General features: G+C 38.9%; 1 protein-coding gene across 2 annotated transcripts in view; it reads left to right on the top strand.

Moving 5' to 3' along the window:
- Positions 1 to 15,450, top strand: part of LOC117026872 (uncharacterized) — a 61,600-nt gene extending 46,150 nt beyond the window's left edge. For both annotated transcript variants that reach the window (XR_004423846.1, XM_033114056.1), the window contains one exon: positions 15,101 to 15,450. Coding sequence is in view for 1 of the 2 variants with exons in the window: in XM_033114056.1 (XP_032969947.1) it covers positions 15,101 to 15,181 (81 nt within the window). In the remaining variant the exon portion in view is untranslated. The remainder of the gene's footprint in view (positions 1 to 15,100) is intronic.
- Positions 15,451 to 16,359: the final 909 nt, after the last annotated feature.

The raw sequence follows: 16,359 nt of genomic DNA, 5'->3' as shown, positions 1-16,359 counted from the left end.
GTTAGTCAAGTTACATAGGTTTCAGCTGTGCAATTCTGTAATACATCCTCTATATATCACATTGTGTAAGTTTGCTGAATTTTAACATTAAGAATCTATATTGATTTTTTTTTTACCATTTGGTTCTTCTGAATACATTGAAGTGGTCATACAAGTCTTTTGCCTTTATTCTATTAATATGACAAATTACAAATGATTCATTTTTTTATGTTAAACCAATTTTGTAATCCTAGGATAAATCTAACTTGGTTATATATATTATCCTTTTGTATTGCTAGATTCAGTTTGCTAATATTTTGTTTCCGCTTTTTCTGTTAATGTCCATAGGTCAAATCAGTCTGCAATTATATTTCGTCATATTGTCCATGATGAGTTTCAGTATCTTACTATGAGTTTGGGGGTTGTTCTCTCTTTTATGCTTAAGTGATATTAGAATATCTTTATTCCTTAAAAGATTAGTAGAATTCGTAGTTCTTCAATTGTTGAGTGTAATATATATAATTTCAATTAGGTCAACAAGAAAATTGCTTCAATCATGACTGAATCATCTAGTAAGTGATTTTGCTTGTCTTCTTACTCTATTATTAACAGATGTATTTTTAAATTGCCCATATAATTGTGGGTTTGCCTATTTCTTCTTATAGTCCTTCTGATTTTCTCTTACAGAGTTTCAGGCTATGGTATTAGGTACATACAAATTTTGTATTTTCCTGGTGAATTGAGATTGTATTGTTAAGAAGTGATTATCTTTATCTTAGTAATTTTTTATGGTGTTAAAACATACATAACATCAAGTGTGCCATTTTATCCATTTTTAAGTGTACAATTCTGGGGCATTAATTAGATTGAGAGTATAGTGCAACTATCACCACATATAGTTTCAAAACATTTCCATCACACCAAATAGAAACTGTATAACTATTAAGCAAAAATTCCCTATGCTCCCGTCCTCCTAGCCACTAATAAATCTATTTTCTGTCTCTATGAATTTGCTTATTCTAGATGTTTCATATAAATGGAATCATACAATATTTGTCGTTTTGTGTCAGGCTTATTTCACTTAACATATGTTTTCAAGGTCCATGTTGTGGCCTATATCAGAACTTTATTCCTTTTTATGGATGAATAATATTCCATTGTATGGATAGGATAGCAGGTTTCCCTGCTATTTGAAAGTAGTGCATTCCTATGAAACCTTTCGTAAGCCAAAATGCTATAAATTGAAAAAGAAATTACCACAAATTTATATGGAAAAAATTTTGAGCATTCCCAGATTCACATACAATGTCTTTATTTCATTCACCACGGTCAAAATGCTTAATTTTGTCCAGTTTTTCCTTTGACAATGATCTCTACTCACACCTCACTTCAATCTGTTTTTCTTTGTGTTCATTAGTTTTATTACAATGAATCTAGGTGTAATGTTTGCGGGTTAGTTTCCCTCCTTCTGTTTCTCTCTCTCTCTCTCTCTCTCTCTCTCTCTCTCTCTCTCTCTCTCTCTCTCTCTCTCTCTCTCTCTCTCTCTCTGCTTAGGATTTGTTTAGCTTTTTGAGTGTGTGAATTGATACCATTCATTGGTTCTGGAAAAGTATAGGCCATAATTTCTTTAGATACTATCTCTGCCGTGTCATCTCTCTTCTTTCCTTCTAGAACTCTAAACGTATTTTAGATTTTCTCACTCTCTCATCCATAAATCTTAATGTCTCTTCCATGTATTCCATTTCTTTGAATCTCTGTGCTGCATTCAGTAAATTCTTGTGCCCTAAACTTCCTGTTCTCTAATTCACTTTTCGTTTATGACTGATACGCTGTTAAACCACTGTTTTTTATTTTGTTTTTAATTTCAGTAATTGTGATTTTTATTTCTACAAGTTTTATTTGGTTCTTAAAATTTTCTTGGTCACTTATTGCAGTTTTCAGTATCTTGAAGACATTTTTAAGCTTGTCTTTTATATATTTAATAATGGTTTTTTAATCTATGTATCATAATTTCAGTGTCTGAAGTCTTTTTGGCCCTGTCTCTACCATTGTTTCTTGTAGCTCTTATACATGGTACTTATTTCTTTATGTGCTTAGTTGTGTTTTACTGTGTATTGCTCACTGACCTTGAAAAATTATTTATGTAAATCCATTGAGGCCCAGGAGGAAGATTACTTCTCAAAATGGATTTGTATTTGTCACTTTCAATCCCTAAGTGTTTCACCAATTTAAGTTTATGGCTTAAATTTTTGGATTACCATTTGGTTATAACTGCAATAACACCAGCAAGGGATTACACATTTTCAAGGATGAAATTGTTTCCCCATTGTATTGTTCAGCAGTCTCCTGTGGGTGGAGATTTGGGAGAAATGTATTTGAATTCCCAGTTCTACTGGTACTTTACATTTGTACTTTACTCTTTAGAAAGATAGAGACTCAAATTGGTTCGATTAGCATATGCCCTCTGCAAAAGTGGCTTCAGTACTCTGTATACCTTTGATTTTTATCTATCTCATTAGTGCTTTGATACTTCTAATATATTTTAAAAATAATTTTTATGTTTAAATAACTTTGATATTTGATCATCTTTACATTCAATTCAGCATTCTTAGTCATCAGTTTCTGTAGTCAAGTGGCTGGTGTGAACTGCTCCCTAGACTGGCTCCTAGATGGATGTCTACTGAGGTCTGACTGGTACGCCCTCTGGTTTTCCTCTCTTATCTGTTACCTAAGTCTATAGCTGGAGTTTTTCATAGGATGGTCATTTTTCTCCACTTGGTCAGGCCCTGGTGGTATGTCTCAGCTGATTCAGGCCCACCGTGGTTCTCATCAGCACTACAGACTTCTTTGAATCTCTACACATTCTCTGTTCAGTGTCTTCATCTACACTTCGGCCGTGGGGTCACCTTGAACTCCTCATGGCAGACCTATTTCTCAACTGATCCATGTTCTGTGTCCTCTGCAGGTGATGTAGAGAGATGTGAGTTCCTTTCCCACCACACACCGCACTAATGGAAGCTCAGATTGGGTTCTCTACTCTACTTTGCTATCTTTTCTCCTCTTGGCCCATGATGCTGCTGACTCACCTTAAACAGTGATTCCTTCTGGAATCCCACATGGCAAATGGAGAAGTCCTCTGGACTTAGCCTTCCCCTCAACCAATCTCACACACGTTCCATCTCTGGGACTTACTCCTGGGATCGAGAAAACTTCTTACTTACTAGCTTTCCTAATTCCAACTCCAACTCCTCCCCACAATCCATTGGAATAGGAAGAAGGCTGAACCATCCCATTTCTTCAACATCATATCCTTGTTCTGTCCTGGGACAGCAAGCTCAGTGGTCTAGTCATCATAGGTGGACAAAGTTGTCTCCTTATAGTTCTAACAAAAAAACTCCATGATCTAGTGTACCAGGTTTAACCCTTGCTATGTCAAAGGTAGTAAAAGGAATGTGGAAAATCTCTTCTCACCTTTTTTTCTGGCTTTCTAAATAACTCTTTGATCAAAAATCCTATTTGGGATGTCAGAAACTGACTTTTAACTTTTTCTTTATTGATTCCTCCTTTAATAGTCCTCTACACACCACCCTCAAGCAAATGGTTACTTCAGGCCAACTAAGGAAAATACCATATGCATGAAAATGGAAAAGAGAAAAGCATACTAATATGTTTCATAAATATCCAAGTTACAGATATAGACTTATATATTTGTAATCAAAAGCATTTGTACTAATTATATTGCTATAGAATAAATTACACCAAATTTAATGGTTTAAAACAATGAACGTGTATTATTTCACAGTTTCTATAGGTCATGAATTTTGAAAGTGGCTTAGCTTAGTGATTCTGGCTCAGGGTCTCTCAGGAGGTTACAGACTAGATGAGAAGGGGCTACAATCACCTGAAGGCTGGACTGAGGGTGGAGGATCAACCTCCAAGTTCACTCACATGGCTATTACCGTGTTTCCCAGAAGGTAAGACCTAGCCGGACAATCAGCTGTAATACGTCTTTAGGAGTAAAAATTAATATTAGACCTGGTATTATATTATATAATATTATATTATATTATATTATATTATATTATATTATATTATATTATATTATATTATATTATATTATATTGTTATGTTATACCTAATATTATATTATATTTTACCCGGTCTTATGGTAATATAAGACCGGGTCTTATATTAATTTTTTCTCCAGAAGATGCATTAGAGCTGATTGTCTGGCTAGGTTTTATTTTGCGAGAAACACGGTAGTAGGATGCCTCAGGTTCCTTGCTGGCTGTTGGCTGGAGGCTTCGATTTCTCACCACATGGGCCTCTCTTCATGACATGGCAAGTGGCTTCCCTCAGAGCAAGTAATCTGGGATCTGGGAGGAGAAAGAGAGAAAGAGAAAGAGAGAGCGAGCACAGGAAGCCATCATGCCTATTATGTCCTAGTCTCTGAAGTCACAGTGCCACTTTTGCTTTATTCTCTCCATTAGAAATGGATCACAAAGTCCAATCCACACCAGGGAAGGGGAATTAAGCTCCACCTCTTAAAGATAGTGTCAAATAATTTGTGGACATTTTAAACCACCACAGTATTCAAAATCACTTTTTGCCCTAGAGGGTAAAAATCAACAACAAAACCAGGATTTCTTGCATAATGGAGCTCAAAGTCTAGTGGGTACATGAACATGAAAAGTACACTGAGATATGGATGCTGGTTTACTCTCATGTGACATGGGTGACAATAGGTACGTGAGGGCACACAAGTCAATACATGTGGAAATGCTTTTGTTTAAGTGTACTTTGGCAAAAATGATAAAAATTCAAGAGGTAGAATGCCTGCATTCCAATTCCAGCTCTGCCACTTACTGGCTATGTGAGCAGGGCCCAGTAACTCATCTTCTCTGTGCCTCAGTTTCTTCATCAGTAAGAAGGAAGAATAACAGGACTTAACTCATAGTACCCTTGTGAATGTTAGATGAGTTTGCATGTGGAAAAGTCTTAAAAGTTGTTTGGAACGTCGCAATGGTTAATTATCTCAGTTGTAAACTGCAAGCTGCTTCAGAAATGAAAGGTGATATTGTAATTTCTGAGACTGGATATATTTCCTATGTCTGTCTTAATGAAAATGAAATTAACATTTTTTAAATTTAATTTTTAATGATATATAATATTAGTACTTTTTTTCTTTTTAAATGTATGTTATCTGTAGTAATACGTGAATGTCGCTTTCACCTCCACCCTGCCCACTCATCAATCCCACTTCCTTCCCCAGAGGAAACCACTGTAACAGTTTCATAAATGTTCTTTCAGAAATTTTCCTACCTGTCTAAAAGCTATATATTTTAAAAATACCTTAATATAAATGGAATCATATAATACATATTCTGCTTCTTTACTTGCTTTTTCTCTGTTGATAATTTTGCTGTTAATAATTTAACAGATATTTTCATGTTGGTGACCATAGCTTCCCATCATTCTTTTCAATACTGTATTACATTTTGTAGGCTAGCGATACCATCAGTTCCTTAACCATTATCTTATTGGTGGGCATCCACGTTGTTTCCAGCTTTTTATTACCAACAATTGTGTAATAAACATAAGCATTGAAATGGACTTTCTGACCTCCAAAGACTTCATGAATGTAACTATTTTTGATGAAAACCTGTTATACTCATTGAACCTCTACAGCTCTAATGAAAACATCTACGGAATATTTGAACCTTTTAGCTTGACACCCAGTAATTTCTCCAATGTGAACTTAAAAAGATTTCTCCAATTCTCTCTTAGTACTTTTGCACAAACTTCATGTCCTACTCAGTGTTACCAAAACAACCGTATTCGTTTCTATGCCTTCAGGACATTGACTGGGAAAGGCTTTCCTGCTCGCTTGGCTTTTCTCTCCTACCCACCTGTAGTGGGAGACCACCAGGTGGTCTGTCCATTTCATGGAGGTGACTTCCTGGTTTTCTACCTTGATCACAATTGTTTGGACCAGGAGTTGGCACCCAGCCCAAGCTGTTCCAATCACAGTCTCTATCAGGGAATTTAGAATTGAGACCAACAAAAGCCAGGGTCAGTGTCTCTCCAGGAGGCCAGATCTGAGTCATCACGAGAGCTATGGGATGGTTATCTGATCCTTTGGGGCCAGAAATTCAGCCTGGCTGGCAGAGACTGAAGAATGAGACAGACCTACAGAGAGGAACTGAGAGACAAAGTTTCCGTGTTTTCCCAAGATAGCACCTGGATCTTCTTCCTTCAGGGGCCCGTGACGCCCTGCCTTGCATTCAGTCAGATCCTGGGCTTGCTAAAACTGGTTTTTCCTATTTACATTCATAAAAGTGGGTCCCATTGTAGCTTCCTTCAAGGTTGATCCCCAGTTACTCTGATCTGTGAGGTCTCCTTGATTTCAACAGCTCCTGGCCTGAACCTACGTGCAGTGGCCCTCACGGCCACTCACTTGGAATTTACATCACTCATTTTGGCCACTTTGTTTCACAATCATGATTATCTAACATTACTATGCAGGAGGAATTCCAGATAAGGACAATAAAGATCAATATATTTTTTAAACATTTAACCACCTTGGATGGACTTTTCTAAGGCAGATTGATAAAAATTACCTAGCTTATTAAACCAAGTGCATTGCTGTTTAATTGTTTTGGGATGATTCAAAGTAAATATTGAAGATCAAGCATTTTATACACAAGGCATAATTCAGTGAGTCTACAGGTTCAACTAACATAATGAGCACCTGCTACTACAACAGAATAAAACATCCCCCCTCTTGAAAAAGGAAAGTACGACGATATCAGATATGAATCCCCCTTGAATAATAGCAACTGTTTTAATGAAAGCAAAGCTATGAGGCAAACCACCTAGACTTAAAGATATTTTCAAATTCAGATGCTATTCTATAAAATATTTCAGTTTGTGCAGACAGGAAAGCTAAGATTAAAGCTAAGTTTATGACTTAGTGAACCACTCACAGACGATTTATGAAGTCTATTACCGAATAAGATTTAATTTTACCAAACTCAACCCTCTATGGTAAGAAACAAACTTGTCTCTGTTTCTTCCTCACACTTGTGTGAGGAGATAAAAATCTCTCTTGCTAGAAAGCTCATACTCATTGTTTACCTCTGTGTCAGCGTGGATGGCAAGGTTATGAAACCGTTTTAATTGTGGGATGTCAAAAAATGGGAGTCGCTCTTGTCCAATCAAGAGAGTTTGTAAATTATATTTACTGCTAAACTTAAGATGATCTTAAGTTGGTTGCTTTGATTTAGAGCTAAAGCCCCTTGTTTCCACCTACAAAACCTCCAGGGTCATTTTTTGTTTGTTTTCTTTTAAACGGAATAGGTTTTTAAAAATGTAATCATACTCACATGAGAATGTACAAGACATAAGTGTACGTTCTGAAGAATAAAAATCAAGTGAGCATTCTGCCTAATGTCCGCCAAGTCAAGAAAAGAACATTGTCATTGTCAAAGAAACTCCCAGTGTGGGCCTCCTGAATTGCTCAACCCTACACCACTGAGGTAATCGGTGTACTGATTTTAGGATAATCATCCCCTTGGTTTTCTTAAGTTTTGTGACCTGTGTGCATCCTTATACAAAGTAGTGCTTAGTTTTATCTGTTTTAAACTTAGTATTAAGAGAACCATATTGTATGTTTTCTTCTGGGGCTGGCTTCTTTCAACATCGAGTTTTGTGTTTTCTATGTTGATGTGTGTAGCTATTAGTTCATTACTTGCATCGCTGTATAGTAGTCCCTTTTATGAATATACAGTAATCAATGATACAGTCTACCCTTGATGGACATTTGGATTGCTTCCAGTTTTTTTTATTATGAGTAATGCCACTATAAACATTTATGTACATGTTTCCTAGTGCCAGAGTTTCTTAGTCTAGGGTATGTAACTATATAACTAGGGAGCAGAATTGAAGAGTCGTAGGATAAGTACATGTTCAATCTTAGTAGGTAATGCCAAACTTTTTTTTCAAAGTGCTTATACAAATGTATGCTCCTATTCTCAATGTGTAAGGGTTTCCATTGTCGCAGAGCGTTTCGTACATTTGGAATGGTCGGACTTGTTTTTATCAGTCTGTCAGGTATGTAAAAATATTTCAATGTGGTTTTACTTTGAATTTCCCTCCTTACTCAGAAGGTTGGGTATCCTTTCATACATTTAATGGCAATTTGAGTTTCCCCTTTTGTGAAGTATCTGTTTTAGTCTTTTATCCATTTTTTTTGGTTTTGTGTTTGTTATTAATTCATAAGTGTTCTTTGTATACTTTTGATATTACTCTTTTATCACTTGAATGTGCTGCAAATACATATCTCTTCCTAGTTGATGGCAAGTGTTTTATGAAATTTTTTGATGAACAAGTGTTCTCAATTTTAATGTGGTCCAACTTACCAATCTTTTATTTTATAGTTTGTACATTTTATGTCTTAAGAAAACTTTCCCTACCCCGGGGTCATGAATATTTTCTCCTATATTATTTTCTAAAATTTTTATAATTTTGCCTTTTACATTAGATTTTTAATTCATTTGGAAAATGTATAGTGTGAAGTAAGGGTCCAATTTCATTTTTGTAACTAGAATACTCAATCATCCCAGCACCATTTACTGAAAGGTCCATCATTTCTCCTTCATTCTGCACAGTCTCTTTGTCTATACATATTTGTGGATCTAGATCTGGGCTCTCTTTAAATTCATTGATTTAGTCTTCTATCCTTGGACCAATACCATCCTGTCTCAATTATTATGACTTTATAAATTTTAATATCTGGATGACAAGTCCCTTAATTTCTTCTCCTTTTTCAAGAGCGTATTGGCTATTTTTGGTCCTTTGCACTTCCATATAAATTTTAGAATCAAGCTGTCAAATTCTATCCAAAAAAAGTCTGTTGGAATTTTGATTGGAAATGCAATTGAATTTATAAATCAATTTGGGGAGAATTCATATCTGTAAATGTTGCCTTCCAATTCAGGAACATAGTGTATCTCCATTTATTTTTGTCCTTTTAAACAATAAATATTCAATAAAGTTTTATGAGTTTATTACATATAGTTTGTTACATTCATTCCTGAGTATATTTTTATGTAAATTTGGATGCTACCACAAATGTCAAGATGTTACCCTCTTAATTTTCACTTACGAAGTGGTATTAGAAATTAGGTGTTTTGTAATTGTGTTATTTTTCTAAGGCTGCTGTAACAAAATGCCATAAGCTTAGTTGTGTAAAACAACAGAAATTTATTATCTCATAGTTCTGTAGTTCAGAAGTCTGAAACGGGTCTCACTGGGCTCAAATCAAGATGTTGAAAAGCCTGTATTCCTTTCTGGAGGCCGTAGGGGTGAATCTATTTCCTTGCCCTTTCTAAGCTTCTAGAACTGCCCACATGCTTTGGCTTGTGACACTCCTTCTCCATCTTCAAAGCCAGCAACAAGTAGGTTGAGTTCTTCTTACAGTGTATTCACTCTGATGGACTGTTTTGATGCCCTTTTTCGCTTTTAAGGACCCTTGTGATTACACTGAGCCCACTGATAAACCAAGATAATTAATTTATCTCCAATCCTTAATTTAATCTCATCTGCAAAGTCACTTTTGCCACGTAAGGCAACATTTTCACAGGTTTCAGGGGTTAAGATCTCGACGTCTTTGTGGGGGAGAGGGCTTCATTCTGTCTCCCACAGTAATACTGATTTTGTATCCTGCAGTCCTGTTACCAAACTACGTTAGTGTGCCTGACACTTCACAAAGCCAAAATCCAAAATGTCAGAGTTTGGAGCGAAGAAAGCTTTGTTTATTGAGACAGCACCAATCGAGAAGATGGGAGACTTAGAAATGCCTGAAATCCATCTTGCTCATTGGACTGAATTAGGGGTTTTTAAGCACCCAAAGGGGAATGGGAGTGGGGGTTTGGGTACATTTCTGTGGCTTCCAGTTCCCTGATAAGATCTCAAGGTACAGTCTTGGAGACGACATTGGATGATCACATGCCTTGGGGTGGTCTCCGTTCTCATTCTTTTCTACAAAGCAAACCTGTAAATCATTGCCTCATGATCTTTTCCACTTTACCTTTCTCTATGAGGAAGAACAAAGACATCATGTTAAGATGTCATCTATAGTTTCCCTAAGACTATTGAGTGACAGGTCACAGGTTATTGATAAGAGAACATGTTGCAAACTTATTGAGTCTTATGGTTAGAATCAATTAAAGGAGTGGGCTTGGCTGTAGTCATATAGTTACAATATTACTGACCTCTCTTACGAATTCTTATCATTCATCCACATGTTCTTTTGGATTTTCTACACATACAAATTATTTGCAAAAAAAAAATGACAATTTTGTCCTTTCCATTGAAAGAGAGAGAGAGAGAGAGAGAGAGAGAGAGAGAGAGAGAGAGAATGCGCTTGCGTGTGTATTTCCTACCTTTAATGCCAGGATATAACAAAAAGAACGGCTGGGAAAAAACCAAAAATATTAGCTAGGACCTCCAGCATAACATTTAATAGGAGTGGTTATATCAAGCAATCCTATTTTGTTTCTGATCTCAAATGGTATACTTTCAGCATTTCTCTGTTAAGCATAATATTTGCTATAGAGTTTTTTCTTCTGAAGTTGAGACGATCATATATAGTTTTTCTCCTTTAATCTGTTAAAATCATTAATTACATTAATTGATTTTCAAATGTTAAGCCAACCTCCATTTCTAAGAAAAACCAAACATGGTCATGCATTTTAGTAATTACGCTAATAAGTGATAGAAACTTTTATTTTCCTTTCATGTATGCATTATTCTTATCAGGTAATGATAGCCAGGTTATAATAACTTCATAAAATTAGTCACAGACGGTACCTACTTTTTCTATTCTCTGAAATAGTTTGTGTAAGATTAGAATTATTTGTTTCTGCAGTGGTTTTAATAAAATTGCTGACAGTTTCTTAACTTAAAATACATTGTGAAGCTTTGTACATTCTTCAACACTTCTGTGTCAAGTTCTTTAATTTACATTATCTTAGTTAATGTATTAATTATTCAATCCAGGGAGACTGGAAGTATTATCTTTTCTTTCTGAGAGGGAAAATGAAGCTAAACAGGTTATATATATGTCTAAAGATTATATAGCTCCCAAATGGAAGACCAGAACTTGAATTAAGACTTACTGCATCTGAATCGGTTGTACAAACCACATTTTCATTGATGCTCTCAAGAAGTATTGATATCGTTCTTGGCTGTCATGCTTTCAGATTCTTTCAAAAAAAATTGTTTTGGCGTCTCTCTCTTCCTTTGATGTTATTTCTTTCTCCTGTTATTTCTTCTTTCTTTTTTCTTGCTTTACTGTTTATATTATTTCTAATATGTTGTCCTCCCAGTGACAAAAATTACTATTTTGTAAGAGTAAACATGCTCTGAGTGTCTGAAGGACAGTCCCAGAAGTTCATGAGCTTTGTAACATCCATTGCATGGGCTAAAAAGCTTTTACCATTCCTTTTGTTTCTCTGTGTTACAAAAATTTCAGGTTTCTACACTGTTAATTATCTTTCTACTTATATGTCCTGCACTTTCCTACTTAAAGTGTGGTCTGTGAACCAGCAGAATTGGCATCTCCTTGGAGCATGTTAGTTGCAAAGCAGAATCTTAGGCCCCCTCCCAGAACCAAAGAATCAGAATCTGCATTTTAGCAAGATCCCTTGGTGGTTCCTACAGACTGTAGGGTTTGAGAAGCATTGGCCTACGTCATCAATTAGAATCTTTGAGAGCTCCTTGTACTTTTTCATATCCTCAGTTCCAAGCACCATGCCTTACACGAAACCACACACTCCTGAAATGAAGGTTATGATAATGATTTTATGAAACACGAGGGCAAATCAGAATTCTCAGTTCTGTTTTTGACTATGTCAGGAACTCCATATATTGCTTAATTTCAGTAGCCTTCAGTTTATCGTCTATAAAATGAAAGACTATAATTACCTTTTCTCTGATGATCCAATCAATTCCAAATGCTAGACCATGACTGATAAATATTATGCTATAGTTAAACTAATTAACGTTGATAACCATTAAAATTGTCCTGAGATATTTTCTTTGCAAAAAATTCAACACCGATTATGTAATGGTGGTGAATGACACATGTAATATATGGAAAAGTATCATTTGCATCCAAATAGATTGTTATTTTTAAGATCTGACTTGGAAAAGATGGTTTTTGTTTGATCAGATGCATTTTCTCAACTAATAAAGTAGGGCAATAATAGGGGCCAACAATTTGTCTAGAATTGAGGTTCAGTAGTCTGCTATAATGGCAAACTAGAAATTGCAGTATAGGAAAAATATAGGAGATGATTCTTTGACTTCATGCACATTGCATAGGATTATCAAACCAGAATTAATATATTCTACCTAGCTGCCTAGAATTTCAAAATTTTCTAGCAATTTGTATTCCTTCCCACCTTTAATATAGCAGAGGTAGAGGGGTTAGAGAAGACAGCAGAGTTAGAGGATTGCCTCATTTCAGAATGTTTCTGGCTGACCTAAAAAACGTGACATTTCATAATCTGATCTGCTATTCTGTCTATCACTGGAAACCACCCCCTCCCTATCTTCTTGGATAAGAATTTGTACTTGACTTGTATTATTATAACTCTTGTCTTTATCACCATTGTGGAAACCATTGCTGAGAACCCACAAAATGAAGTTTTACTCATGAGAGCCACTTTTGATTTCTTTTGATCTTCACATCTACTTGTTTGGCAATTTGGTCCCTAAATTAGACATTTGGTATATTTGGTCAGCCTTGGAACTTCAAAGACAGCAAGTTGTCCAGACATCTGCAAGACTGTCATTGAAGTCCCTCGTGGTCTCACAGATTGCAGCTTGTTTATTCTGAACGATGAGCAACGAATCTCCTTTAAGCCTGAGCAAAATAACTGACCAGTCTCGGAGCAATTCTACAGTCACTCATGAGTCCAGCAGTCCCCATGCAATACACCACACATGGTACTTACAAAAGTAAGGTTAGTGGGAACCTGGTATCTTCCACAACATCTACGAGAAGGACTTTTTTGTTTGTTTTTTGTTTCTTTGGGGGAGGAGCATATTTTGTGTGATTAAGAAGTGCTATTAACTATCGGAATAGAACAAATTTAGCCTATTTTGCATCATGGGTGAATTGGGCTTGGGGTTTATTGTTGTTTTGTTTGTTTCAGATGGGTAGGGAGAAGGTGTGGAGTTAGGATTTGCAGAGATTACTGCAGAAGGCATTTTATTTTCATAAAGAGAGGAAAATACACCCATGTCATAATTACAAATATTTGGAGTGGAAACATGAGACAGATTTCTATTCCTGCCTTCCACATTAATTAGCTAGGTGACCTTGGGCAAGTCACTTAAATTTCCTCAAATGCAAAACAAAAGCATTGGTCTACACACAACTATTTAAATCCCTCCTCAAAACATTCATTCCATATTTATCCTGTACCTACTGTGCCCCCATCGGTGCAAGTAACAAACACTGTGACTCTTGGAGAACTCAAGATTGTGTCTCCAGCGCCTTTAAGCATCACTCGCCGTCCTCCTTTAAACCCAGCTCCTGAATTCTCCCCAAATCGATCGAAACACGTTTTCTGGCTGTAAGTATACACGGGGAAAAGAAACGTGTCGGTTGCATCCACGCGGCGCCAACCTACAGCGGGTGTGGCAGAGATCTAATGAGCTTTTCTTTCTTTATAAAGGGCAACCTCTGTGTTTCAAAGGTCAACCCAATCACCCGAAGAAGTGCAACTTAAAGGGCTTCTGGGGTCATGGCGGGGCACCCAAACAGTTCTCTTTTCGGCTGGGGAAACCTGGGAAAGATTCTTGGGCTGGGTCCAAGTCACGCGGCAATTCCAAAGAGAGAATTGTGCAATGGGGCAAATCCGGCGGGCTTCCGGGGGTGGAAAGAAGTGGGGAGGCTTCCCTCGTGCCATCCGTTTGTTTGTTTGTTGTTTGTTTTTTTAACCACACCCCCTCATCCCCGCCAAGGAACTGTGAGGCTCGATCGCGCAGCCAGGACAGCGGGGTTCCGGAGGGCCCCAAAACTCGGCCAAGAAATTCTCGCTTCGCTGCAGGGGCCCACGGGTGCTGTTCCCGGTCTTGGGCCGAGTCCGCCACCACGCGCTTTCCCGGACTCGGCGAGGGGCCGCGAGCCGACAGGGGCCGGAGGGCAAGCGGGAACCGCGGCCCAAGGCGACGCGGGGGGAGGCCGACTCGCCAGATCGATCGCAGCTGGGAACTCCGGGCTCGCACTTTCCGTAAGCGCGCCGGGGCTTCCAGCCGCGCCTCGCCCCCGCCCCCGGCTCGCACTTTCGGATGGTGACACAGCTGGCGGGGTACTCAGAAGTCTGGAGAGAAACCGGGAACCTCCCGGGGCGGCCGGCGCCTCCTTCCCGCCCCCGCGCAGGCCGGGGGCTCCGCGCCGCACTCCGGCGCCTGCCTTGCGGGGCGCTGGGCTCCCAGAGAGCTCCACCGAGCCCCGCACCCGGGACGCAAGGCGCGCGCGAGTTCGCCTGCTGAGAGGTCCCTGGGTGCAGGCTCCGTGATCGACGTTCGGTTACATGTATTACTCATGCCACTATCCTAGTGACGTGCACACTATTATTAGTTTCGCTTAGAGGTTAGGAAGCAGGCTAAGTTACTTGCTCGAAATCAAACAGAAGGCAGAGCTGCGATTCCAATTCAGGTTTGTCTTGACCCAGCCATATCACACTTCTCTTGGATCAGCCATTTCACGGCTTTCATTCCAGTGGGCAGCGAACAGGTAACAGGTGGGACAGGTCGACTGAGAACTGGAGGCCCTCTTCCCGAGGCGGTGGGGGGCCGTTTGCTTCTGGTCGGTGCCCACTCGTTTGCCCAAGTGTGCTGTAAAAATATTTTTTCCAAGTGTGTCACGAAATGGCAAACGTTGGAGAGCATTTCGCAGAACCTCTGCCTCTATTTTCAGACTGTATTGGGATCAAGGACACCTATCATGAGGGATTGCTGGAAGATTAAATAAGATAGTATTTTTACATGGGTGCTCGCACCCCAGGGCCGCTCAATACATGTTAACTCTCTGTTCTTTTTGCAGCGCTCCCAGGGACATCTGGGCACTCACCCTCCTCAGTACGGGAGAGGGGACACAGTCATTCTGCGTCAACACCCTGTCTGACGAACGAGGGATTTAATCCACTCAACGGGAAAATCACTTACCCCTGTAGCCATCTAATTAGTGACAGACACCCAGCTAGGGGCCCTGTTTCTTGGCCCCGTGAAAGGGAGCTTGTGATCTCACCCCCCTTTTTCTCCCAGAAACTTCAGAACAGCTCTGAGCCTAGAACGTGACTTTCTCGAAGACCTGATGGCGGAGACGTGGGCGGGGGCCTCCCGGAAGGAGAGAGGAAGTCAAGTCACCGGTATTTGAAGCTTACCTGCCCCCCCCCCCCCCCCCACCGGAGAGGGGAACCCAGCACCTCGGGCGTGAAGCCAGCTCTGCAGACCTGGGCCTCATCGCTGGCAGGGTCTGGGGCCCTTTTGGTAACTCCAGGAATAGCTGCAGCCTAATAAAAGACAAAAGTGTGTGTGTGTGTGTGTGTGTGTGTGTGTGTGTGTGTGTGTGTGTGTGTGTTGGTTGTGTCTGGTGGTGGTGGGGGTGAAGGGGTGGGGAAGGGTTCCAGCTGTGGAATGCCCAAGTAAATGTCAAGTAAGACGGCATATGCTTTAGTATTCTCTCCTGGGTGGGACAGAGTCCTTCCATGGGAGATCATTTCAGGGTCAGCATGTAATTTTGAGGGGACTATCTTGAAATATGAAACAGGCTAATGGAAGTTTTCCAACATCGTAACATCTAGTTTGGGTTTTAAAATCACTACTCACTGAGGCAGCTGTTTTTCACCTTCCAAGACTCCATTTTGTGAAATGAGGCTAAAGTATCTCCACAGCCCTTTCCCTTGGATCACCCTGAAATGTTGGGAATATGAATGGCCTCTTACCGTGTTCCCCCCGAAAATAAGACCTACACCAAAAATAAGCCCCAGTTAAGATCATCAGCCAGACAGACGCATTTAGTACGTTATGAAGATGTTTCAGAAGAAGATGACGTGACTGTATTTGAATAAGTGTAGATTGTTGTACATGAAAAAATAAGACATCCTCTGAAAATACGCCCTAATGTGTCTTTTGGAGGAAAAATTAATATAAGACCCGGTCTTATTTTGGGGAAATATAGTATAAGACCCGGTCTTATTTTCGGGAAAACACAGTAGTAGAGTTGTAGCTCCAAAGAGAATTTAGGACCATGAAAGGGCAGGACTCTCTCCTTTAAAAACAAAAACTTTTTATAAATCACAA

The sequence above is a fragment of the Rhinolophus ferrumequinum genome, chromosome 9 (genome assembly GCF_004115265.2).
Source record: "Rhinolophus ferrumequinum isolate MPI-CBG mRhiFer1 chromosome 9, mRhiFer1_v1.p, whole genome shotgun sequence".
Classification (NCBI taxonomy): Eukaryota; Metazoa; Chordata; class Mammalia; order Chiroptera; family Rhinolophidae; genus Rhinolophus; species Rhinolophus ferrumequinum.
This window is presented reverse-complemented; position numbering and strand designations above follow the sequence as displayed.